General features: G+C 40.4%; 1 protein-coding gene across 2 annotated transcripts in view; it reads left to right on the top strand.

Moving 5' to 3' along the window:
• Window positions 1–27,540, top strand: part of MACROD2 (mono-ADP ribosylhydrolase 2) — a 2,000,643-nt gene that overhangs the window by 1,808,539 nt on the left and 164,564 nt on the right. For both annotated transcript variants that reach the window (XM_073792642.1, XM_033840110.2), the window contains exons 10-11: window positions 14,812–14,856; window positions 22,045–22,128. In XM_073792642.1, coding sequence (XP_073648743.1) covers window positions 14,812–14,856; window positions 22,045–22,128 — 129 coding nt within the window. The remainder of the gene's footprint in view (window positions 1–14,811; window positions 14,857–22,044; window positions 22,129–27,540) is intronic.

Genomic DNA, 27,540 nt, shown 5'->3' with positions numbered 1-27,540 from the left:
ATAAAGTTGCAAAAATATCCAATACCTTAAAAATGAGCTTGAGAAATGGTACATACATATACAAATACATGTATGATAAGTGTTAAATTAATAGTAGATAAAATTAATATATATAGGAATAATAAATAAGTTTATAAATTATAAACTTTATTGGAGACGATTTTTGGCCTTAAATATGGATATTCTTTGTTGGACATAACACAAAATCATTTGAATGAAAAAGTCAAAGCATAAGTCAAGTTTGAGAGCTCTGCCTTGGCAACCTCTTAAATATTTAAACAGATCACAATGGCTGGCTAAACTGCATAGGCTTTATTCAAATATTGACGGCTATGTTATTAATTTATTTTGAGTATGCAGACATATTTTGTTTCATGCTTTTTTCCTACTTAGACATAAAATACCATAAAGAAAATCCCAAATATAGACTTCGATGAGAATTGTCATATCCTTTGATGAGAATTGTCGTATCTTTTAACACATGCCTATCCTTTTCTAAACAAAACAAATCAAGAATCTTCTCAATCAGATTCCAGTTATTTTGGCCTCCTTAAAGTCTTCCAAATATGAATTAACTTGTACTGACACAAATACATCTTTCATTAATTTTCCTGGCCATGTGTTTCTATCATTTATTTCTGTCTAAATTGTATACACTCTTGCAAGGTAACTCCACTGGATTTTTATATTACGATTTCTTTCTTAACCTCTGTCTTGTCTCACCAATGAAAAGGTAAATTTGGAGAGAACACATACCATTTCTGATATTCTATTGTACTTCCATAATCTGAAAAATTTCAAAATATGTGCTGGATGTTTATTAAAGTAAGTAAAAAGCTACCATGACCTTAAGCTGAAATGCTATTTAACCGAAGCCTCAAGTAAAAAGTCTTTTTTTTTTTTCCAGATATCATAAGTATTGTTACCAGATCTAGATGAGGGGACAGCACTTCTTTTCATATATTTATCACCTTTAATCATAAGGAAAGACTATTTCTCCAAGAATATTTTTCTAAAATTATATCCTCTGACAAACGGACACAACTTTTTAAAATTTTTACCTGAATCTGTTCTTCCAAAGCTAAAAAGAGAAAGGTACAGTCAGCCTTTCATATTCACCGGTTCCATATATGTAGAGTCAACCAACCATGGATTGAAAATATTTTTAAAAAAACTTTTTTTAGAAAGTCCCTAAAAGCAAAACTTGAATTCACTGTGTACTAAGCATTTACATAGCATTTACATTGTATTAGGTATTATCTCTAGGAATGATTTAAAGTATATGGGAGGACAAGCATAGGTTATATGCAAATAATACACCATTTTGTACAAAGGACTTGAGCATCCCTGGGTTTTGGTATCTGCATAAGATACCTGGAACCAATCTCCTTCAGATACTGAGGGATGACTCTATTCACTCTACCCCTTCTTCATCCCCCTTCTCACTCATTTTATAAGTTCTTCTCATCCACCATCAGTATTACATGCTTCCTGTTTGCCCAAGGCTTTGATCATGGCTGCATTTAAAATACAGTTCTTATAAGATGCCCGAAGTGGCAAGTATTGTACAGAACAGCTGGAAGACAACATCAGCAAATAATCAAGTACAGCACTGAAATAGTCATAATACCAGGATTTCTGAGGCAAATACACATGAGGACCAGGGTGGTTAAGCTAAGTTTCATGATGAATGTGGCACTGCATTGGGCTTTAAAGGATGAGCAGGAGCAGAGAAGTGATGCCAAATGTTGTCTAAGTGACACAGAGGAAGAAGGGCAGTTCAGATGGGAGAATCTGGGAAATAAGTAAGATGGTTATATTCGATGTGTGAATCCTTGACTCAGAAATGTTGACACTCATCACCATGTAATAAGCAGTTGGGCATAAGAGTAAGCCTTTTAATGGGAGAGTAACATGATAGATCCTGTATTTAAGAAGGATTAATTCATTCCTCACCAAGAGACTGGCCTTCCAATAATAACCGAATGGCATAGGTTCATCACCTGCTTTTCTTGGGATGGTAGTGAACAGAGGCTGAAGAAAGCTCAGTCAGTTGCCCAAAGTCACATAACTGGGTATTTCTGACCTCAAATCCTTTCTACTATGCAACGTTTCTTCCCATAGCAATCCCAAAAATGTGGACAATTGTTTGAAGCTCGACTTTCTGCTAAAAAAAGTCATACATTATCAATTTGTTGTAATAGTGCTGGAGTTTCTGACAAGCGACTGTGCCTCCAGCCACAGGGAATATCCACATTTCCTTCCTCTTCTTACCTGCTCCCCAGTCATCAGTTTTCCAAGAGCATTAATGAAGCACAGGATGCTATGATCTGCTAAGGTTTTCTTCACTCTTGCTGTTTCAGCACAATGGTCAGAAGGCCAAAATTGAAGGCACTGGTGACAGGGGTGGTGAAGATCTGAAAAACCTAACTAATGACTAGTGAGGAGCTTGGTACATAGTCAAAACCATCTGTTTATCGGGGAAAAACCACTGAGCTTGTTATCACAGGAAACAGTTTCTGTTCCTGTGACAAACACCTTAGAACCGTGTGACTTTGTGCCTGTTGTTTAATCTTTCCATGCTTCAGTTTTGTCCTGTGCACACACAGTAATACGATATTTCCAAATAGAATGAATAGCAATGTAAATGAATATTCAGAGAGGTGTCTAGACCAAGGATCGTACATTTTAAAATATGTGTGTTTATTTCTTATTATAATTTTAAAAGGAGGTATTTCAATGATTATGACCATCTTTTAAAATATATATATATAACTTCTTAAAATATATATATATATATAACTTTTTATTACAATAGTAGTACAGATTTGTAGTAAAAATAGAGAATCCAAAAGAAAAAATTACAAACCACCTTTTATCCCACAGTTCAGAGATGAATCAGATTTTGTTGTTTATCCTTCAGATCTTTTAAAATGAAAAAGGAAAACAACCAGAAATGCAGTCTTGTAACTTGCAGTGTGTCACATACCACAAATTGTGAACATTTTTTCATATCATTATATATTCTTCCATAACATAATCTTAAGGGACCCAATGTTTACCCCAAACCATACTGTTGAACTGTGAAATTATCAATGCAAATTATTCTCTACCTGTTGATGAATAACACTTAGAGAAAAACATCTTTATAGGTAAACATTGGCACACATCAACAATTTTTTTAGAATACTTTTCTAGAAGGGGCATTACTTTTTCAAAATGCATACAAAATCAAGATGCTTCTGTCAAATCAGCCATTGTGTTGTGGCCCTATGGGTGAGTGTCATGTACTCAAGGGACATCATTCCCAGGGTCAAAAATATGAACAATGACACCTCATGTTGAACAACCTGGGTATCTTAGTCCTTTCGGGCTAGTATAACAGAAAACCATAAGCAGGAGGCTCATAAACAACAGAAGTTTATCTCTCACAGTTCTGGAGTCTGGAATTGTGAGATCATGGTGCAAGCATGGTCGGGTTCTGGTGAGGATCCACCTCTGAGTTGCAGGTGGCCGCTTTCTCACTGTATCCTCACATGGTGGAAAGACAGCTCTTTGAGGTCCCTGTTATAAGGGCACTAATCCCATTCATGAGAGCTCCACCCTCATGAATGGGATTATCTCCCTAATTACCTCCCAAAGTCTTATCTCCTAATGCCATCTCACTGGGGGTTGGGATTTCAACATATGAATTTGGGGAGAACGCAAACAGTCCATTGTACTGAGTTTACATTCTCATGAACAGTGTGTAAGAGTTTACTTTTCCGCCAGTCTTCCCAATGGTGTATATTCTCATGTTACCGCTTTTATACATGAAATAAGCTAACTAGTGGGTAACAAAGTGCATTTCTTTTATTACTAGTATAGCTAATCCCCTTTATTCAGTTGTTATATCTCTAAATGTCTTACGTGAAATTGCTAATCATATCTTTTGCACATTTATATTGACTATTTCATATTTATCTTATTGATTTGTAAGAACTATTTGTATATCAAAACTATTAATCTTTTCAAATGTATGTTGCAAATAGTTCCCCAGATTGTCATTTGTCTTCGTGATGTTAGATATTATTCTTTTATAACCAAAACCATGAGGAAAGGTAGAAGTAAAGACCAAAGAAAGATGAAAGAAAATGTAAAATAAAAGGGGGGCGAATAGAAAGAAGGGAAGAGGAGGAGATGAAAGGAAGAAAGAATGAAGGTTGGAAAAAAAAAAGAAAGCAAAGAAGAAACCTTTTTATACAAGAGAATGAAGTTGAAAACTAAAAACTCACAAAAGACCTTGATTTTAATCCTATGTACTTGATCCCATAGGACATTATTATTTCTAAATGGAAAAGTTCTTAGTTCTACTCCTCAGATATTTTTTTTGCAAAGCAATCTGCTTCCTGATTTACTGGATGTGGTAGGAGGAAAGATGCCTTAACCACGCCCCACTCCGCAAAGATGCCTTCATCCGCAGAATTTGTGAATATGTTAGGTTACATTGCAAAGGGGGAAATAAGATTGCAGATGGAATTAAAGCGCTGATTAGCTGATATTAAAATAGGGATGTTATCCTGGATTATCTGAGTGAGCCAATATAATCACAAGCTTCCATAAAAACTGGGAGAGGGAAGCAGAAAGCAGAGAGCCAGAGGGAGACATGACTGGAAGGATGTTCAGAGAGAGGCAGCGTTGCTGGCTTTGACTGTGGAAAAGGGGGCCACGGCTAAAAGGAATGTGGGTGGCCTCTAGCAGCTAGAAAGCTGAAGAAACAGATTCTCCCCCAGAGCCTCCAGAAAGGAATGCAGCCCTGCTGATGTCTCGATTCAGCCCAGTTAGATCCACGTCAGACTTCTGACCCACGGAACTGTAACATAAGAAATTTGTGTTGTTTTAAGGCACTAAGTGTTGTAGAAATTTTTTATAGCAGCACCAGTAAACTAATCTATCAGTTGTCTTTGAATAAAGGATAAAAACACAAGCCAAGCTGTTGACCCAGTCTGAATTTTACATTTTTTTGAAAATGGCATACTCAGTGTATAGCAAAATCTACAGAATGAAAGAATTCAAAATTTTCTTTAATTATGAATATTTACGGGGACTTGGCACTTTTGTGCTCATTTGTACACTTTTAATGTCTGGATTGCATCGATGGTTAGAATTATACAAGACATGCTTCCTGTAATGTGACATAAATGAGTTGATCGCCTTCTTAGGAAATGGGTGCTAACTATTTCCACTTGATGGGCCTCAAAAGCTACAAACACATTTTGCCTTCAATGAAAATCCAGTGAAGTGTTGCTGTAACCAAGCAGCCTGAATGCAGGAACAAGCAGCAGGCATAGACAGAAAGCAATCTGTCTCTTCAAACCGGGGGAATGTGCAGTGTGTGTAGCAAACGCTGATAAACAGCAGAACAAATAAAGACCTGGGAACACAAGCCTTGGCTAAGCGGAGTTTGATCTCATTAGGAAGTTCTGATAAAAGATAAGACAAGGAACTTCCCTGGTGGCTCCAGTGATTAAGAATCTACCTGCCAATGCAGGGGACATGGGTTCGATCCCTGGTCCGGGAGGATCCCACATGCCACAGAGCCACTAAGTTTGTGCACCACAACTACTGAGCCTGCGCTCTAGAGCCTGAGAGCCACAACTACGGAAGCCCATGTGCCCAGAGCCCATGCTCTGCAACAAGAGAAGCCACCACAATGAGAAGACCGTGCACCACCACAAAGAGGAGCCCCTGCTCGCCACAACTAGAGAAAGCCCGCACGCAATGACAAAGACCCAATGCAGCCAAAAATAAATAAATAAATTTTTAAAAAGATAAGACAAAACGCTGCTGGGAGAAGGGAGGATGCTATAGGCATCTTTACAAAACCCCCTACAAGGTGCTTTTGAAAGACCCTTGGAACATCCTGGGTAGACTGGTTTCTGTTCTGTAGTTGAAAACATTGAGGCAAATGCAGGAAAAAGTAATAACTTTCAAGGAATAGCATATGAATGAAATAATTCCTAATAAGTCACAGAAATAAGAATAAAGATAAACAATAGAGGGTTTTTTTGTTTTTTTTAAATGTTGAGCCTTCTTTTAATTAATTTTTATTTTTGGCTGTGTTGGGTCTTCGTTTCTGTGCAAGGTCTTTCTCTAGTTGTGGCAAGCGGGGGCCACTCTTCATCGCGGTGCGCGGGCCTCTCACTGTCGCGGCCTCTCTTGTTGCGGAGCACAGGCTCCAGACGCGCAGGCTCAGTGGCCGTGGCTCACAGGCCTAGTTGCTCCGCGGCATGTGGGATCTTCCCAGACCAGGGCTCGAACCCACGTCCCCTGCATTAGCAGGCAGATTCTCAACCACTGCGCCACCAGGGAAGCCGTAGCGTTTTTCTAAATTTATTTTATTGAAGTGTAGTTGATTTACAATGTTGTGTTAATTTCTGCTGTGCAGCAAAGTGATTCAGTTATACATATATATATTCCTTTTCATATTCTTTTCCATTATAGTTTATTATAGGATGTTGAATGTAGTTCCCTGTGCTATACAGTAGGACCTGTTGTTTATCCATCCTATATATACTAGTTTGCATCTGCTAATCCCAAATTCCCAATCCATCCCTCCCCAACAGCCCTCCCTTTTGGCAACCACAAGTCTGTTCTCTATGCCTGTGAGTCTGTTTCTGTTTCATAGATAAGTTCATTTGTGTCATATGTCAGAATCCACATATAACTGATATCATATGGTAATTGTCTTTCTCTGTCTGGCTTACTTCACTTAGTATGATGATCTCTAAAACCATCCATGTTGCTACAAATGGTATTATTTTCATTCTGTTTTATGGCTGAGTAGTATTCCATTGTCTATATGTACCACATCTTTATCCATTCATCTGCTGATGGACATTCAGGTTGTTTCCATGTCTTGGCTATTGTAAATAGTGCTGCTGTGATCATTGAGATGCATGTACCTTTTCAAATTATAATTTTGTCCAGATATATGCCCAGGAGTGGGATCTCAGCATGGGTCTTTTTTTTTTTTAATAATTAATTTATTTACTTTTTGGCTGTCTGGGTCTTCGTTTCTGTGTGAGGGCTTTCTCTAGTTGCAGCAAGTGGGGGCCACTCTTCATCGCAGTGCATGGGCCTCTCACTATTGCGGCCTCTCTTGTTGCGGAGCACAAGCTCCTGACGCGCAGGCTCAGCAGCCATGGCTCACGGGCCTAGTCGCTCTGCAGCATGTGGGATCTTCCCAGACCAGGGCTCGAACCGGTTTCCCCTGCATTGGCAGGCAGACTCTCAACCACTGCGCCACCATGGAAGCCCTCGGCATGGGTCTTTGAAAAGTTGTCAGTCTCCTTCACTTGCTATTCACTCTGTAGTCCACAGCAATCATGCAATTCTCTCTACCCTGCTACCGCCACCGTCCTTGTGGAGGTTATCAGAACCTCTTCAATGGGTGAAGTGTAGTTATTGAAACCAGTGCATATTCGATCACATGACTCCACATGACCTTTTGCAACCTTTATCTTACTTGCCTGGGCAGCCTTTATCCTGTTGACCATTCTGTCCTCCAATTCTCTTCCTGCCAGCCCTCTCTGGTATCCTCACTGCACAGGGCCATCTCCAGCCAGGAGTCCCTCAGCATCTCCCCATCAACACATCTAAAACTAAATCCAAAGTCTCCCCCCCAAACCCCATCTTCCCTCTCCTGAACCCCATATCTCAGTAATTGGTACCATCATGTACCTATTTGGCCAAGCCAGGAACAGCAGAACCATGCAGTTTTCTAAGCAATGCCTTTTATTTATTCATTTATTTATAAAGTAATGAAATTTGAGTGTTCCTCTAGACAAAGGACCAGCTTGGGGTGGGGCGGGGGTGGGAGAAACAATTTTGGCTTTTTAAAAACTTTCTCCTGACCCTCTCAATGACGTTGCATAACATGGAGTTAGCAATTTGTTAGGTCCAGAGGGTCCTAGTTTTCAACGTAATGGCAAGATGCTCACTCTGAAGAATTCCTCTTTATCAGTCATTCTTTGCTTGGAATTTCTGCTTTGTCAAGTTTCTCAAGAAGCCATGAGGATACCCATATCTTCCTTACTTCATGGAACTCCTAAAAAGCTTGGAGCACTTTATTTTTGCTAATAATATTTCTTTTCTCTGCAAATACAAATTGCTCCTAGAAGCCCTGGATAATGAGTTATTTAAAAGATAAGGGATGAAGAAGCAGCCTGCGGTATGAAAATCAAGCATTAAGAGAGAGGACTCGGATGCACATGAGCTAAAAGCCAGACGAAGATCATCTCAATTGTCCTGCTTGACAGACTTGCCCATATGTGTAGGTGTCCCTGAAATTTTGAGGAGGATATTGTATGATCTGTTTCAAGTACCTGTCAGTTTTTTGTCCCCCCTTGAGAGTGGAGAGGCTGCCTTAATGGCCCTTGAGGGTAACTTTTTCCTTTGTAACACATTCCTTTTTCCATGCAACCCACAGGCCTCTTTAAATCCAGAGCTAGTCTCCATCCATGTACATGTTCCTCAGCCAATCTAAGAGTCCTGGCCGTGGACCATGATAACCATGCCCTCCAGCTACGTGCTAGCTGGGTGACTTCAAGCACATATATCTCATAAAGAGAATAACTGTTTCTTACTCTCAACAACCATGTGGTGTGGGCATCCCTTCCCAGCATCAGTATTGGTTAGACATCCAAGTTATCTCAGCTTGGATATAAAACGAGACAGCTACTGGTTTTGAATGATTCTCCTCTCCAGCGCACAAATAGTACTTTTTAAGATCGGCTTACATGAGCATCACCTGCAGGGCTGATTAAAACAGAGTGCTTGATCCCTCCCCCAGAATTTCTGATTCAATAGGTCTTTAGTGGGACCCAGGAGTTTGCATTTCTAACAAGTTATCAGATGATAATCATACTGCTGGTCCAGAGACCACACTTTAGGCTGAAGTTCTGTGGGATTTTGTAGTCTGTTTGTTTTTTATTCTCTTTACTTCCCCCAAAGACTGCATTAGTGATGGGAACTCTAGGCAAGTACAGGAGTAAGGCACGTCCCAAGCCATTGCAAAACACATGGTATACTTTATTTTTCAAAGAAGTGTGGGACTGTTTGTTACTGAGAAATGAGCTGCTTCTCTGAAGACAGGTATCTTTAAGACAACAATCTTTCATAGTAACTCTGTCTCCCATAAAAGATGAAGTAGATTGACGTTAAAGTAGGTTACATGCTTCCTTATGAAGGAGTTTCTGAAGTGCATAAAGCTAGGTGTTACTGAAAACTGGTTATTCATGGGAAACTAGTTGTTTTTCAAACTTGTTTTTGACCAAAATAAGAACTTTAGTCATATTTGTAATTTTTGTGCAGAATTCAATAGGATAATCTGACAGAGAATGATGTACTGAATAAAAATTGTATCCATTCTGAAACTGACATCAAAGAGGCCCCTTAAGATGAAATGAAGCCTTAGTCTCTGGGTGGTCTCTGCTGAGGAAGGGAAGGGGATTTTCCGGAATTGGCATTTCTGAACACACAGAACAAGAACAGTTGATAGATTGCTCTCTGTTTTGGAATGGTATCACTCTGGCTGAGAACCTTTTTTTTTTTTTTTTTTTTAATTTATTTTTGGCTGCATTGGGTCTTCGTTGCTGCACGCGGGCTTTCTCTAGTTGCAGGGAGCAGGGGCTTCTCTTTTTGCGGAGCACGGGCTCTAGGCACGTGGGCTTTAGTAGTTGTGGCTCGCAGGCTCAGTAGTTGTGGCTCGTGGGCTCTAGAGCTCAGGCTAAGTAGTTGGGATGCATGGGCTTAGTTGCTCCTGCACATATGGGATCTTCCTGCACCAGGGCTCGAACCCATGTCCCCTGCATTGGCAGGCAGATTCTTAACCACTGTGCCACCAGGGAAGTCCCTGGATGAGAGCCTTTTATTTTTGTCCTCTAATGAAGAAGTATGATGTTTGAAGAACTGTTAAAAAGGGCAGCTCTCTGCCCATGTTCCATCCATCTCTTAACTGCTTCCCAATTTTGAGTGGCATGACTCCCCATTTCCATAGGCTATCATCTTCTTTTATACATTGTCTTTTGGTCCCTGCTTTTGTTTGAAAAAGATTCTTGCTAGAAATATGTTGCATAAACATGGCTCAGGTGAGCACATTATATAGAATAACGTTGAACTAAAGTGGATTTCGTTAATAAGTAATGGCACTTTAGGTACTTTGTGGGCCAAAGTACTCTTGCTTGATTTTAACACAAATACCAAAATATTAAGGCATTTATTTTTAGTAAATTTCTCTCATGAAAACATGTTATCGCTCAAAAGATGGTATGTCATTCCTATGCTTAAAGTTGCTTAGTTCTCAGGATGAATTTAAAATGCTTCAACCTGGTATACTAATCGAGATTCTTCATAGAAACAGAACCAATGATATGTATATGGAAAGAGATATAAGGAATTGGCCCCCACAGTTATGGAGGAGCTGATTTTCACTGTGACCATCAAGAATTACCCTTGTAACACCCCAGATCTGCAGTTGACAGGTGGAAACCCAGGAGAGCTGATGGTCTCGTTACAGTAGGAGTTTGAAGGCCTAAGAACCAGGAGGGCCAAGGGTGTAGTTTCAGTCCAAATGCCAACAGTCTTGAGACCCAGAAAGAGCCCATGTTCCACTTTGGGTTCAAAGGCACAAAACATTCAGTGTCCCAGCACAAAGGTAGTCTGGCAGAAGGAGTCCCCTCTTACTTGTGGGAGGGTCAGCCTTAACAGATTGGCTGAGATACATCCATATTAGGGAGAACAATCTGCTTTACTCAGTCTACAGATTCAAATGTTAATTTCATCCAGAAACATCCTCCCAGACACTCCCAGAATAGTGTTTGGCAAATGTCTGGGCACTCCATGGTCCAGTCATGTTGATACATAAAATTAAAATTAACCGTCATATTCAGCATGGAACATGGAAGATCCTTTGATAGCTAGAACAGATCACTTTAACCATAGTTCCTCCTATAACTCTTCCCTTCAGCCATTCAGAACTAGTTTTATTTCCATAAAAGCATCTTGGCTATTCATATCCAGGTGTTTTTAGCTGCTTTTCCCTCTGCTTGAGTGCGATTACCCTTGTCTTAGTTTGAATACCCATACCCCACCCCGGAAGCAGACTTGAAACACAAATTCAAGTGGAGATCATTTATTTGAGAGAAAATATCAGGAAACACCAGCAGGGGAGTGGAGAAGCAAGGCAGGGAAGGGAAGGAAGGCAATAATGGTAAGTTTTAAGCCCATCACCACTAGACCACTGGGACCCTATCCTATGCTTCGGATTTGGGAGATTCTAGGAGACAGTGTAGAACATGCCACGTGAGAAGTAAGGGAGCTGGAGGCCTTATATGCAAATCCTGTCAGTCATTTTGTGAAAGGCTGCCCTGGGCGGGGGATGGTAATTCCATGACACAGCAATTCAGAGAAAGCCCTCAGGCAAAGATACCCAGGGGCTGGTGGCTGGAGGTCAGGCTGGCAAAGCACTGAAGCGTGAAGGAGCAAGGGGTGTAGGCAGGGCACCCACACCTACTGGGCACCTAGTGCAGCTTTCACTTCCCCCTGGCTAACTCCAGCTCACCCTTTGGACTCAGCTTAAGCCTCACTTCTTCTGGAAACCATCCATAGACCTCTCTGACTTAGCTGCCTCTTGTCTGTTTCCCAACAGAACTTCTCACCTGCATCAGGGAATCTGTTACTTCTTCTTCTGATTGTTGTCTTACTTTTCTATGCCACCCACTTCTTCATGAGCTCTTTGAGGGAAGGGAGTGTCACCTTGTATCTCCAGGGCCTTGCATAGTTCTGGCACATGGTGTTGGCCAATAAATGGTTAGGCAGTAAAAGTAGTCATCATAATGACATGATAACAGTAACAGCCAGTATTTATTGATTGTTCCTTCTGTGCAAGCATTTTACATGTATTTCCAACTCTAGAAGAATGGTAATTTTATTAACCCTATTTTCCAGATGAGGAAGCTGAGGAGTAGGTTTACATAATTTGCCCAAGTTTGCCCAGCTATACATAGTTTGGCCTGGAAGTGAACCTAAGCAGTCTGAATATAGGTCCTGGATTTATTCTTAACTTCTGTATGAATAAATGAGTGAGTGAGTGAATGAGTGAATGAATGAATGAATAATAACACCAAGTCTGATCCTTCAACACCTTGGGAACATTCTGGGGATGATGCTATCACTACAGTCTATAAAGTTCAAATATCAACTCTGATGTCACATTTCTGAGAACCCTTCCCAGTAGCCTTGACTGGAAGCATCTGTCCCTCTCCTCTGGTACCTTTTGTAATGGCACTGACTATTCCCTACCATATGTTCAAATTTCTCTGTGTGTCTTAGTTTCCTTACTATTGATAAGTTACTAGATAAGTTTCTACTTAAGTGTCTGATTCATCTTTGTATTTTCTGTTTCCCCAAGCACCAAGCCTTGCACCTACTAAGCTACCAATGAGTGTTTGTTAGAAGGACAAATGGACACCTGGGGGACAATCAGAGAGATCTTTGACGTTTCCTTTATTTTCCCCTAGAAACTGTACAGACTCTTTTCCATCCCACTCTGAGATTCCACAGAGTCTGTTGTCATGGAGATGGTTCTAGATATTTTAGTCGGTTCTGGAAAATAAAATTCTGTTTAAATATATTAAGTTCAGAAAAGAATCTGTGAAGATTTTACTTTGTAGCATTTAGATAATCATTTGGTTAGAAATCACATTTCTAAGAAATAGCTATTCTTCCTCTTAAAATTATATTCATAGAAAGAATGAAAGAAAGAAATATGCAGAAAATCACTAATGTTTCTAACAGTCTGAATGGAAGAAAATTTACTTCTTTAAAATTTAACTGTGACCATCAAGAATTACCCTTGTAACACCTCAAATTAAAGGCATTTTCCATTCCTACTAGTATATTGCTAATCGTCATTAATAACTAATACTTAGAAGAGTGCCATATTGAATAAATTTGGCTAGGAAGTTGCAAATCTTTACTGAGTCCTTATTGTTTACAGACTGTCTTCTAGATACATGCTGTCCTAATATGTAAGAGATACTTAGAAATATAAACATAAGAATTCTCCAATTTGACTAATAAAAAATCAGAGAAAAGTAAAAAACAAAGCAAAACAAAAAAAGTCAGAAATTTAATTCAGCAGAAATTTCTTTATTGATTCTACTGTGTAATCAATTGCATTAGGTGCCAGGGAATACAAAGGAACATAAGACATAAGCTTTATCTTTGAAGAATTTATGACCTAGAAATGGGTCTATGGAAGACAGGTAGGTTAACAAGTAACAAGACTGTGGGATTTGTTAGTAATAATAACTATTATTTAGCACTTAATGATGTTTCAGTAGCTGTCCTAGTGCTTTATGTATTAATTTAATCCTAATTTAATTATCTAATTTAATCCTTATAACACCTCTCTGTGGGAGGCACTGTTATTATCCCACTTTACAGCTAATGAACCTGAAACTCAGGAATATTAGGTAATTTCTCCAAGATCAGATACCTAGTAAATGAGTGGATATAGGGGCCAGTATGCAGATCTAAGCCTAAAGGTCCTTAAAGTCCATACTCAGAAGGCAATAAAAATAAGGTACCAAAGGGGACACTATTCATTCACACTTGGGTGGAGCAGATGTTATGCTGCCTCAGCTTAGCCTGGAAGGATGAGTGTGAGTAGAGGTGGAGAAAAGCATTGCTTCCAGGACTGAGGCAAGTAGGGGAAGCTAAAGGAAACCTTAAAAAATTGGGAAAAAGGTCAAGTGTTGTCATGTGTGTAGGTGGCAGCATGAGTGGAACAGGGGTGGTGAAACCAAGAAAGGTGTTCGGAACCAGATCTTGTTGACCTTGAGTGTTACCCCAAAGAGTCTAGACTTTTCTCATTAGACAGAGAAGAGTCACTGAATGGTTGTGAACAAGATCAGAATTGTATTTCAAGATTGATTTGGCAGCTATGTGTAAAAGGAATTGGTGTCAGAAGTGGGAAGAAGAAAAGGGCAGTTGGGAAACCACAAAACAGGGAAGGTGAATGGCATTGAGAGCTGGCATTTGGATTGTAATAATGTGAGCAGAGAAGAAGAAACGTGGAAATAGGACAGGATTTGGCATCTCCTAGATGTGAGGAACACTTAAGGAGAAGAGATGATAACACATATTAGTTCAAAAAGCAAACACACCATTCAACAGGCAGAGGAAGTACACATCTGTGTCCAGTTAAAGGGACCTACAATAGGAGATGATATGAGGGGAGTTAAATGGGGATGGAGCAACTGGTGGGAGCATGTGAAAGCACATGGTTAAAGGTGTGGATTGGCATGTGTAGCAAACAAGCACTTTTTCTGGTGCAATGCAGGGGTTGGACATTCTGTCAGCCTACAACCAAATAGTGATGCCTGCATTTTCTCAGAAACTTGAGGTGAGCATACATACCTTTAATAAATGCAGAAAATGTGGCATTTAAAATCTGTGATTTTAATATTTTTAGGAATTAAAATGACCGAAGTGACCATATATCACTCTGATAAATAAAACAAATTATTTCATATATAGTTTATTATAAATATGTAATAACTTTTAAAGGAAATGTAAACCCTAGGTGTTAAATTGTGCTCTAATGTGTACACTTTCTTCTTAATTTAGCATGATAATATAAGACAGTAGAAAGGCATAATTTAACACTCTTTTCTACTGTTTTCTTCAATTTTTTATTAGTCAAATTGGAGAATTCTGGTGTTTCTAGCTTTCATATGAGTTTTTCTTTGTTTTATTTTTTAATAGATGATAATAATGAAGAAGAAGACATTGACATGAAAGAAGATTCAGGTATTAAATTTATAATTTTATTCTTACAGGATAGGCAAGGATCATTTTGTTGTTCATGTATACCTCATATTTTCCAAAGAAAGACAAAATAAGGTTAATAAAATAGAAATGTACACTCAAGGTTATAAACTAAGGAAATGTTATTATAAAATAACAGCTAATGCAGTTATGGTATTTAAACATTAAACTTGAATTTGAGCTTCCTGATAGCTAAGGTAAAAATGGAACATGATGTTGTAGTTAATAGAGGTGTGTAACAAATCACCCCCAAAACTTAGTGTCTAAAACACCCACTTACATGCTGAACTATTCTATGGGTCAGGAATTCAGACCAAACACAGCAGGGGTGATTTGATAATACTACTCCACAAAATCTGAGGCCTCAACAGGAAGACTTAGCAGCTGGGGGTTAGAATCATCTGAAGATTTGTTCACTCATATATCTGGCTGGTGATTGACAGGGCTGTTAGCTGAGACCTAAATTGGGGCAGTTTTCTGAAGCACCTGTGCATGGCCTCCTCCTGTGACCTGGGCTTCCTCCCAGCAGCCAGCTTCCTTTTGATTTTTTCTAGAGAGAGTGAGCAAGCCAGACACATATCCCTTTTAAGACTCATCCTCAAGAATCCCATATAATTACTTCCACCAAACTCTTTTCTTTGGAGTGGTTATTCACAAGCCCACCCAGGCTCAGAGGAGGAGAGAATAGACTCAGTTTCCTGATGGGGAGCAGTGAGGTTCTACACAGCAGGTAGGACCTGAAAAATGGCTGAGACCATCTTTGGAAAATGCATTCTCTACATATGATGTATTGCTCTCATTATCAGAAAGTGAGATACATGCCTACTCCTCAAAAACAACCAGTGTTTGGTGAGAGAAATCTAGTGGTTAACAGCATTGGCTCTGGCCTGCGATCAATATGAACTTGGTAGTGAATGCATGAAGCAATAGGCCTGGATTCAATCCTAGCTCTTCCACTGAATGAATTAGAGTTTTCTGTATAAGCCTCAGTTTACACTTTGGGGGGCAATAACTCTTACCGTACATTCTTGTTTGGGGGACTAAATGAGATATCATACCCGAAATGTTCCTTGGACCATAGTAAACGCTCAGTGGATGATTGCTTTTCTCACTCAGTATATCGGACAGATATTAGAAGGCATAGGGCTTAACTCTCTGGGATGAGAGCCCCATGTTTCTCATTTTGGCAATCACACTGCTCTAGACATGAAATGGAGCCAGTTTTCAAAACTGAAATAGATCTCTTAGAGGCCCTAATTTTGTGTGACATCCTGTTGCTGCCAGAACTCCTTACAAATCACTGACAACCTGGGTCTGAGCAACTCCACGAACAGGGAGCTCTTTAAACTGTGAGGCAGACAGTCTCGTTGGGCAAGGTTTGGTTAAGATCGTCCTTTTCCTTGTGAAGTTACATCTCTCCCTCACCTGACCTCCCACTGTCCTCATGAAGGAGTAGCATCAGTTCCTTTCCTTCATAACAGTTCACTGGAACAGTGACTGTAGCTTCTACCCACTCTTGTTCCTGTGGTCTCCCCAGGACCATGGACTCAGAGGGCATGAGAAGCAGACGGAGGATCTCAAAGTCAGGAGCAGGAATGCAAGAGGTAGAATAGGAACTATACAGCAGCTCTGGGTTCCCTACCTGTATCCCCTTGGCTCTCACTGTTGTTGTATAATACCAACAGCTTTCTAAGGAAAGTTCTTGTGACTTTCAGCTGAGTGCTTGTCTCTGTTCATGAAAGAAAACTCAAAGTACCGGGGAGTTAATTTCTCTGGAGCAGACCTCAGCCAAGGTTGGCCGACAGTTGGTTGATCCAACCAACCTCTTGCAGGACACATCTGAGGCATGTGCTAGACCGGTGCTGCCCAGTAGAAATACAACGGCAGCCTCAACTGTGAGCCTGATATATGATTTCATATTTTCTAGTAGTCACATTGAAAAAGGTAAAAAGAAAACAAGTGAAATTAACTTAGTATTTCATGTAATAGAATATATCAAAAATATTATCATTTCAACATATAATCAATATAAAAATTATATTAGTCAGATATTTTACATTCTTTATTTTTCCATACTAAGTTTTTGAAATTTGTGTGGATTTCACACTCACATTCCAAATCAGACTCTTCACATTTCAAGTATCATTGGCAAAATGTAGTATTGGACGGCGGGATTCTATACCATCGCCCAGAGGCTCCCAGCAGTATTGAGCCCTGACTGTCCACAGCAGAACTTTCTCATTAACACACTAACTGGTTGTCCTCCCTTTCCAGTCTTACTTCCCTACTCCCCTCTGGTGCTTCCTGGGGTAATCTCTCAAATTAAGTACTTGCACTCAAACCTTTCTCTCAGTGTCTTTTTCTGAGAAAATTCAACATAAAACAAGGGCTCCGCTTGCCTTTTGTAACACATAAAGCCCAAGGCAAACTTTCAATTAAAATATCCATTCCTGTACTTAGGTAGGATATCTTATTATTTAAAAGAACCATAGGTTGAAAAAAGACATTAAGCGGTCACCCTATCTTAGATTCCATGCATTTAATATTGATGCTTGCATTTCATGTGTATGAATGTATCCTGCTCATGTGAGGTATCCCTGGAATATCCTTCAGTCATGGGGAGCACTGCCCTTTCAGCCAGACAGTTTAAGGAGCTTATCTTGCTAAGGATCTTTGCCTGAAGTGACATAAGTACACATTTCTAGGCAAAGGGGGGTTGACTTCTTAATGAGATGCAGCTAGCTATCCGAACCGCTGAGTGAGTTCAAGGAAATCATTATTAATGCTAATGCAGAGCCCACAAGGTTGGAGTCAGCATTTGAGGTTTGGGGGCCTTAAGTGGGTCATTATTTCTGATTTTAGTCCCACCAAGTGTCCTGGGGGTTTTGTCTCCAGCAGCTGGATTCAGCTGTTCGTGTCACACTGAATGGCCCAAGGATGCTAAGTCACTCAGGCAGAATGGGCTTGGGAAGCTGCTCTCCATTCCCAATATCTGAGTGCTGGAATCATGGGGGACTGTGTGCAGAATAGGTCCATGGAGGCCCAGCTGGCCTTGCTGAATATTGGCGAGCAGGCTGTCCGTTCAGTCTCACGCTCAGGTGTGCTGGTCTCTGAGAAGGGTCTGACTGAGCCTCCGAAGACCATGAACTGCTGGCCTTCCCTCTGCCCTGCATCACCTCTTCTTCTCATACAAGTAGAAACGCTGGAAGAATTTGTAAGAATACCGTTGATGCTAGCGAAGGGCTGCTTGGGTGAATCAGCCAGCCAGCATATGCTAGTGAATGATAGTGGATTATAATTTGGATATCAAAAACCAGTGAGGTGCTGGGAAACGTACTCTCTGGGTGGGGGGGAGCCCCAATTTGAAGAGTTTTCAGATTCCTTGGTATAAATATGCCTACCGTGGTATTGTTCAAGCTGCCAAGCATGAGTCCAATGAATGTAGGAGTGGAGGAGAGAGAGATCCAACCAGCTGGGGCAGGCTGGCTCCCATCAGCCCCGGCACACCTCTGCCGAGCCAGGTTTTGAGGGTGTACCTTGTGCCAATCACTCGGCCGATCACATACATGAACTCACATAAGAGACCATGTATGCCGATCACATACATGAACTCACATAAGATACGCACCAGCTCTAAGAGACGGGGACTGTTATGATCCAAGGCTTAGGGGGGATTAGTTCCTTGGTTATATAGTAGAGACAGAATCCCAGTATCTAGATCTAACCCGAAAGCTCACATTCTTAACCCTTGTGCTCCTGTCTCTAGGCTCTAGTAGTAAGGAGAAGCAAAAGCATATCAAATGGTATCAGATAAGGTCATCCTAAGGAGAGGCTCTGCCCCCATGGGAGGTGGTGGAAGCCGCCTGACTTAAATGCCTAGGATCCTTTTTAAGTCCTTTAATTACTTAAGCCGAGCATAGAAAATGTTTCCCTATGTCCTTTCATTTCCAAGACCATGCACTCTTGAAATGGACCCCAACCTGAGCCCCAGGGGCAGAAAATCAGCAGCCACCTAGGGCAGGTCAGCCACCTAGGAGCCCGGAGCACTGTTGAGCTCCTCAGGGAGCAAAGACATGCGCATAACAACACCCCAGCGTTCCAGCCTCTGCCAGAAATAGAGGCAACAGAGACAGTATGATACAATGTCAAGGAGAAGCATGGGGTGCTATTGAGGAATGTTCCTCTAGCTTCCCCCAGGCCAAGAGGGAGAGTAGAAACATGGGCCCAGAGGCCATATGTAGCAGTGACTTTCATTTAAGTGTCTCCATGGGTGTTATGAAATGATACTATACTATGTCATAGACGACTGCTCATAATTAACATGTATCCGTGCCCACTGACCACCCCAGGAGTGCCCTACGACTTCTTCAGAAAGGAAGCACTTGTACTTTTGGGGCATGTAAATAGCTCAAAATGTGGGCAAATAGATGTCTTTTTAAACCTCACCCATTCCCCAAGAATTCCCATTCAGGTGGGAAATCAAGAATTCAGAATTTAGTTCTCAAAAACTCACTTTCAGGAAATGCTGGTTTGGAGTTGAACTCCCAGCAATGGAAACTCTCCTCTTGGTCCCAGTTGCAGATGATGCATTTCAGGGGATGGAAGGGTTAGCGTCTTCTCCCAGAGATATTGCAAGTGTTACTCTGCTCATTTTATGAATCCCTTTGAACCCAGCATCTGTGCTCAGTGAGCTGTTCCAAGCATCTCATTTCTGTTTTTGCTGAACCTATTCCGAAGGGTCAGTATCCATCTCGCACCTGGTGACAGAAAGCTGAGGGAGTTGCTAATGTAGTCGCTGGCAACATTTTTCACCCTGGTCGTGGTAATGACCTGGGATGTGACTGCCTTGCAACCACAGAAAGCCTAACGCTAGTGCCCAAAAACCTTTGTAGTCCATAATGCCACAGTTTTTAACAGCACATCTATCAAACGCATTTGTTTTGTTCTGTTCTTTTTATAATAAATGGGAAAAGAAAAATGAGTCGCCATAACTCTGTAGTGTAGTTACAGAATCCTGAAGTAGGTAACAGCTGCTAAAAGGGTGAGAATTACGCACAAGCCCCATTATATCTTGGCCTTAAAGAAAGGCCTGGGTGAAGGGGATATAAAACAGAATTTGAAATGAAATTCTCAAGGCACTGCCAGACACCAGTGACACAAGAGAGATTACGGAAGACAAATGCCCTTTCTCATGGAACTTATATTCTCAGAGTAGGGGGTGTTTGAGAAGGGAGACATACATTAAAGAAATAAACAAGGGGACAAGATAATTTCAGATACACCAGATGATGTGTTTGCGAGAGATTTTCCTTGCAAGGACCCGTCACATTAAGTAGTCAGGGAAGGCCTTTCTTGGGAGCTGAATTTAATCTGAGATTAAAAGATGGGAAGGAGGTAGATATATGAATGAATATACGTGTCAGGGGAAAGGCAGAGCAGCAGGTGTAAAGTTCCTGAGGCAGGAACCAGCCTAGAACTGATTGAAGAAATGATTGAAGGGAGTTAATAAATCTGAAGCCAGAGAGCAAGTGGGAGATGAGGCTAGTGTGGTAGGTGGAGCCCAAGTGACACGTTGTCCTGGACCATGGAATTGGATTTGGATCTTATTCTAAGAGCAATGGTTTTTAAACAAGCCAGCAAGCAATGTGATATGGTTTATGTTTAAAAGATAACTCTGGCTGCTACATGGAGAATAGATTGTAGGGAGATTAGAAAGCTAGAAGTTAGAATTCAGGTTGTTGTAGTAACCCAGGTAAGAGATGCTGCTGGTTTAGACTAGGACGCTGATTGCAAAGAATGAGCACAGTAGAGGAATATGGGATCTATTTTGGTGCAGAGCTAATAGGACTTATTATGGTGGGATTGCTTTATAGGAAAAGTAATTGAAGAGAAATATGAAGGATATCTCGGTTTTTGGTTTGAATTCCTGGGTAGATAAGTCATACCATCCCTTGAGATGTGGAATACTATAGAGAGAACAGGCTTGCAGACATCAAGAGCATCGTTCTGGCTGTGTTGTTTGAAATGCCTAATGGGATTATTTACATAAGTTTGAAATGCCTGATGGGAGCTGAGTAAAGGGGAATCGTTAGAGAAAAGTGGGGTTCAGGTAAATCCCAGCCCTGAAAGGACAACGGGGAGGTGGTTGTTACAGGGCCCAGAAGACAGAGAGGGCTGTGAGGAGAAGGTCAGCTGACAGGAGCTGTGACCTTAGATTGAGGGAGACAGTCAGCCCTTGAAGACTACTGGTAGCCTAGGAAATAAATGCCCTGGGCTCCCCATTGGCTGGATCTAACAGGAAGCCAGTGAGCTGAGGAGTTCATTGGTGCGGTCCATAGAGAACAGTCTCCCAGAGCACAGGGGGCTGGGGATGGGGGGTGAAGGGTGGAAAGTGGATCTGAAAGGGCAAACAGAAGACATCCAGTCCAAATGCAAAGTAAGATGCCACATGGGCCATTGAAGGCATAAGCTTTGAGAAGTGGAAAGACCAGGACTGGAGATATAAATTAATGCCTAACCCAAACGGGATGAATTCAATGATAGTTTTCCTAAAAAGTGTCTTCAGAATTTATATTACTAGCCTTCTTGGATAGACTTGGTTGGGGGACCATTGAGAAGAGTGGGAAGGATAATAATTTAATCAGGGACATATAGAAGTTTTTTAGACTCTGGATTACTAAAGAAATCTGTTCGATAGAAGGAGATAATTTCAAGCCCCACTGTAACCCCCCAAAATGAGATGACTTTACAGCTCGTCTAGCCCTACTTTGAGGGCTAAAATGAAATTACACAATGGCAACTGTCAATCAAGCCATGAAGTTTTAAATCAAACTCTCCTGGAGAAAAACGTAATAATAATTTGGGGTTGCTGTGTGGAAAATGTTTTAATTTTAAAAAAAGCACTTAAGATTTCACATTTGTGTGACTCATTAATAATGGCAATAAAAAAAGTGTTTATGCTTAAGCTCTAAGTATAAGTCCATGTTCATTGGAGAAGCACAGGTCTTTGCCAAAGTTTAGCTCGGCCATAAGACAGATAAACCTGCATTTAAGCTTCACTGTATGTGTGGGTTTAGTAAAAAAATATATGTATTATTAAACATCAGCATAATTTTGAACCCCTACCGGTAAATATTTAAATAAAAACGTAGTAAATCTTTGTGCTTCCAGAGGGGTTAGAGCCAAAAGACCGCTCTCCACCCCACAAGAAGAGCAAAGCAAAGAAGCCAGAAGGTTCCAAGGACGCTAGCAAGGGTAAGTCCAGCTCTTCCTTTCTTAAAAAAAAGCTTCCATGAAAAGAAACTTCTGTTTAACTTTTCAATTTTGTGGATGCTCTCATATTCAGATATTTCTAAGGGTTCAAGCATCCCCGGGCACGTCTTTCTCCTTTCTTAGTACGTTTACTCTCCCCTGAATATGAGAATGAAATAGTAGATTCAGGTTTAGTTTGTTAAGGGAAAAACCAAATGTAAAAAAATCGTTTTCTCAGTGTGACGTATCTTTCGTTCCTACAAAGTGTGAAGTTGTGGGTAGTGCTTACCAGTTAGGTGCTCTGAAATCAGGCAAGGGTGAAGGTCCAGATCTGTGTGTGACGAGTTGCATGGTAGCTATTGTCTTATTGGATCATTTGTTTTTCTCATGAACACATTCTGAGTCCAGAAGCAAGCCTCAGGAGTGGGAGATGGAAATGCTTCCTGTCTTTAGTGCTCCTTTCTAGAAGCCAATGTATGTTTGCATTTATGCATTGAATGGGCATGCCCAACTGGGCTCAGTTTTATGAAGAAACGACACGCCCTCTCTCTTACTTACAACACGAGTACACTTATAAGATATGCAAGTTTTTCATTTAAAATGGTATCTTTAGGTATTTTGTAAAGTGAGCCTCTAACCTAATGGTATGCATGAACTTCTAACAGTGGAACATATTTATGCCTCTACTTTCTTGCCTGGAGCCATGCTTCATCCACTGTGAGATGGCGAGTACAATAATCCTGATGGTGTCTGCCTGGGTCTTTGGGAAAGAAGATGCCAAGATGAAGTAGAAGGGCAAGAAAGTACTGGGTGAAAGGGGAGGAGCAGACACGGGAGCAGTAGGTGAAGGAGAGAAGGAAGGAAGGCAGATGCGCTGGAAGAGCCTCCGTCTGCAAATTAGTCTGAGTCTGGGGAAGCCCAGGTAAGGACTGGATAAAAGGGCTTTTGCACTGGGCAGGAATGTCTGGGCTGCAGGGTCCCCTCCCCCCTGAGGGCTCTCTGGCTGCAAGTGGCTTGGGGAGAAAGTGACAGGAACATAATACTGCCTTGAATCCCCAAAGTGTGGCCGCTGCTTGCTGTCAGCCAACTTGACTCCCGGCATCAGGTTGTCTCTTGAAAGGAGACCTTGAGCACCTCACCTCCATGACTGCACAGCCTCTGTGTGCGTGACGGGTTCTAAATAAGTCATGACACGCTCTTCTCCCTCATCCGGGCTCAGAACCAATTGAGGAGGCAAAGCTGTAAGAAAGTTGAAGTCAAAAATATTAGCTTCGTTACTAATGAGGTTAAACCAGAGCTCTGGTTACGCTGCCCCCAGATGGGCTCCCTAATGCTGGGTTTCACTCCTGAATATGAAAGACTCTGCCCCCTTAAAAGCAAGTACCACTGTCCTTGGTATCCTCGACTGCCTGGATAGAGGCTGCCCTGGTGAGAATAAGCTAGGACATGTCTTCTCTGCAGGCAGGTGGATCTGAGAGAGACACACCACGGGGCTGTTTCTTCTCCCAGGCTCGCCCTAGGTGAGGGGGTGTGGAGACAGGCGTGGCAGTAAATGTCCTCTGCCCTCTGGGTGAGGTGCAAGGGATAAACAGTAGAAATAGTCTATGTAAAGTGCCTGGCACGGGTCTGCTTTCCATTAGTGATGGCTATTCCATTATAATTGCTATCATACTCAGGACCATGATAGGGTACACATTGTCCTAAGTCACTGAAATGTGCTGGAAAGTTTAGAATCATTCAGAGAACACTTAGAACCATGGAGAAGGGCAGCAGCTCTCTCATTGGCCGGAGGGGGTTTGTTAGGATCTGATTGGGAGACTAGTCAGGGTTCCACCTCCTACTAGAATTAGATCATTTCCTGGACAGTCTCTTAAGACCATGATTGGGAAATGGATTAGGGGCAAAACAACAATTGCCCTTTCCCTGGAGAGGCTCCACCTCACTGAGTGGTTCCCATCACATGTGTGACCCAATCAAAGGTTGTTTTCCAGAGCCTGAGGCTGCTGTCATTTCCAAGTGTCACATGGGAGGTGGCGCACATACAGTGCAGCAGTTCTGTCGCTTAATTAACAAGGGAATTCTTCTGAGTTATTCCTTCAAATGTGTGAAAACTTCATTATTTCCTAAATAATTTGCTTTGTTTAGGAAAACCATCTCATAATCCTAATATGACTAAATACTATGTCTTCACCTCACCCAAATATGTCATCCCAGAATCTGCTCTGAGTCACAAAAGTGCCCTCATTTGTTACCAGGGGCATTTGGTCTGTGGCATCATGGTGAAATGTAAATGTTAGTCACGCTACAGAAACGTGGGGATTGCGTCTTTGTTCCTAAGATGCTTCCAAGATAAGAAAGTAAAAGCTGCTGGGAAAGGAGTGAGAAAGGGAGCAGAATCTGACATGCCAGTGGTAGATGACGGCATGATAGAGGACTCGTTATTTATCAGTATTTTGACAAAATAAACTATGTCCTGTATTCAGGTGTTGTATTGTTGCGTATGTCTCACTTCCTCTTATGATTCAAAGAGTTCCAATCATTCTTTCCTACTGGATATGCAAATGGATTAGTGTATCACTGGATAGAAGGGGAATGTGGGTCATGACCCTTCTCTGCAGTCTTCCTACTTTAGAGTTATCCGTCCTTTTCCAACTTGGTCATCTCTCTAATATGTTTTAGTAAGAGAAACTTCTGGTATTTTTATGTAGAGATCACTCAGCCTAAATCCCCATCACTTGGCCCCATCTCACTTCTCTCCTACCTTTGGGTTCCCTGCCCTGCTTCCAACACTTACAGGTACTACTGATCACCTCAGCTTACCCTGTAATATACATTCTCAGACAGTGTCATGGAGAGTGGAGTTGGAACACAAATTCACTTGGATTTTGCAGCATATATAACCATAATAGCTGTATTTTGATCCAGAAGAAGAATCTTGAGAGCATATGGTCAAATTTTCTCATTCTACAGAGCCGTTTTTAAAATAAGCTGCAAACAGTTCTTTAACTTGCCCAAGTCTATGCAGTTTATTAATGTTTTAATAATAATTTTTAATAATTTTTTTCTGGAAACAACACAGCTTCTCTAATCTTTTTCCCTTTCTCTCTTCTGGAAATTAGAACTCGTTTTGTTGAAGGAGGAAATGTTGCCATCATTACAGCTTTGAGTGAAAGCAAATATTATAAATGTTTAAGTATTTAACTTTAAATATTTAGCTTTAAATATTTAAATATGTAACTAAAGTATTGAACATCAAATTTTAAAAATCAAACAGTTTCTAAGATTATTTGCATTTTTTATACTGTGGACTTTTGGAAATAGAGTTCTATTTTCATTATTTTCATTGAAATTTCATGGACCACAGTATACTTTGATTTGACCCACTGCAATGCAATGCCAATAATGAAATGATTAGCAATTTCAGACCACTAACTGTCTGGCATGTGATAGAAATGGTAATGCTATCCATAAACCACCACATCATAGGCATAATTGTTTGAAAAAAGCCTGATTAATACCCATTCCACCAATTGCAGCTCCCAATAATTTAAACCAGTTTTATTTCTTGCAAAATATTTAATTGAAAGAATATGATTACAGAATCTTAGCACCTTTCATAAAACGTGCTTTTCTCAATCTCTTTCCTCTATCCTTCACAAGTAGATCCTCTAGAATTTCCATTAGGAAGTCTCTCAGGCTTTGTCTGAAAAGATGTTATTTTCCTTTTTTTTTTTTTAAGGTGGTTTTGCTGAGTAAAAATTCAAGGTTGATGGTTATTCTCTTGCAACATTTTAAAGATATTTTCCCACAGTCCTATCGATCCTATAGTTGTTAAGAAGTAATCTCTCAGTCCAATTATTGTATATCGTTAGGTTATCTGTCTTTTCTTTCCAGCTGTCTTGATAGTCTATTCTTTATCTTCGGTGTTCCTCAGTTTCACTGTGGTATACCTCAGTGTGGGTTTCTCTTTATCCTCCTTAGGATTTGCTGTGCTTCTTGGACATGAACATGGGCATCTTTCATTAGTTCTGACAGTTTTTCACCTATTACCTCAACCAATGTTAGTTCTACACTACCTTCTATTCTTTCTTTGTCCTTCATGACTCTTAACCTACATTGCATTTTTTTTTTTCTGTGCCACTATCTCTCTTTGATGGTTTCTTTTTCCAAGTTTATCATTCAGTTTGCTAATTTCTATTCAACTTTCTTCAATCTGATGTTTAACTCTTTGCTGAGTTTCTTATTTCAGTTATTATAGTTTTCATTTTTGTAAGTTTTATTTGGTTCTTTTTCAGATATACCTAGTCACTCTTTATTTAATTAACATAAAATATCTTAAAAAAAAATCTGTATCTGAAATTTCAATGTCTCCACTCTGTATAAATCAAAATTCTGCAGTTTATTTTTTCTGCAGATTCATGCTTGTAGTTATTTCCTTGTGTGTTTTGCCTTCTTTATCGCCATGTTCATTGGATTTTTATTTGTGGGAATTTTTTGAAGTTGGATTAAAAGCTTATTTATTTATATTTTGTTTTCTGAAATACTTGAGGATGCTGCCAATTTAGGAATCCCTTAAACTACATATTTGGCTTAAAGTTTTATTTCTTGTTTTGTTTGCTGTTTGTCCTTAAGCCCACATGAGTGCACGTATAAGATTAGGAAATCTCAACAGATACTTTTATCTTCCTTTTTTCCTTCTCCAGCCAATGCTAAGCTGAGATAGGCAAATTCCCCACTATTTTCAGAACCAAAGCACTGCCCCTCTGCACCTCACATGTGTGGCATTCAATTCAAATTCTGGCTGGAGTTTCTCAATGATTATTCCTGTATCTATCACCAACATCACCTGGGAACTTGTTAGAACTACAAATTCTAGGGCCCCATCCCAGACCTACTGAATCAGAAACTCTGATGTAGGATCCAGGAATCTGTGTTTTTAAAAGCCCACCCGGTATTCAGATGCATGCTCAAATCTGAGAACCACGGTTCTAGGGTCTAGACCATCTGAGATTGGCAGACGCCTCAAAGCAAACAGTAATTTCAGTGCTTGCTTAGAAATCTTGATTCAATATCATTTGTCATTTCTGGCTTCTTAGAAGTTCATTTTAAAAGCGCCAGCTCGCCATGTATTCCAGAATCAGATGGATAGGTAAGGCGATAAGTAGATTAGAAGACGATTGATAGATAGATAGATAGAGAAAGAATACATAGATGGTAGATAGTATATGCATACAAATATACATATAAAATACATATCTACAGAACTATGTGTGTGTGTACATACATATCTACATATATAATACATAGTCTAGAAAGATATACATATCAAAATGACCTCAGGAATTATCTTGGAGGAGTGGAGAAGGGACAGGTGCAGACTTTGGAGAGTTTAATATTCAACTTTCTAAATTTATG

This window comes from Tursiops truncatus, chromosome 15, assembly GCF_011762595.2.
Source record: "Tursiops truncatus isolate mTurTru1 chromosome 15, mTurTru1.mat.Y, whole genome shotgun sequence".
NCBI classification, from domain to species: domain Eukaryota; kingdom Metazoa; phylum Chordata; class Mammalia; order Artiodactyla; family Delphinidae; genus Tursiops; species Tursiops truncatus.
The sequence above is the reverse complement of the archived record's forward strand: the minus strand, read 5'-3'. Positions and strand labels throughout refer to the sequence as shown.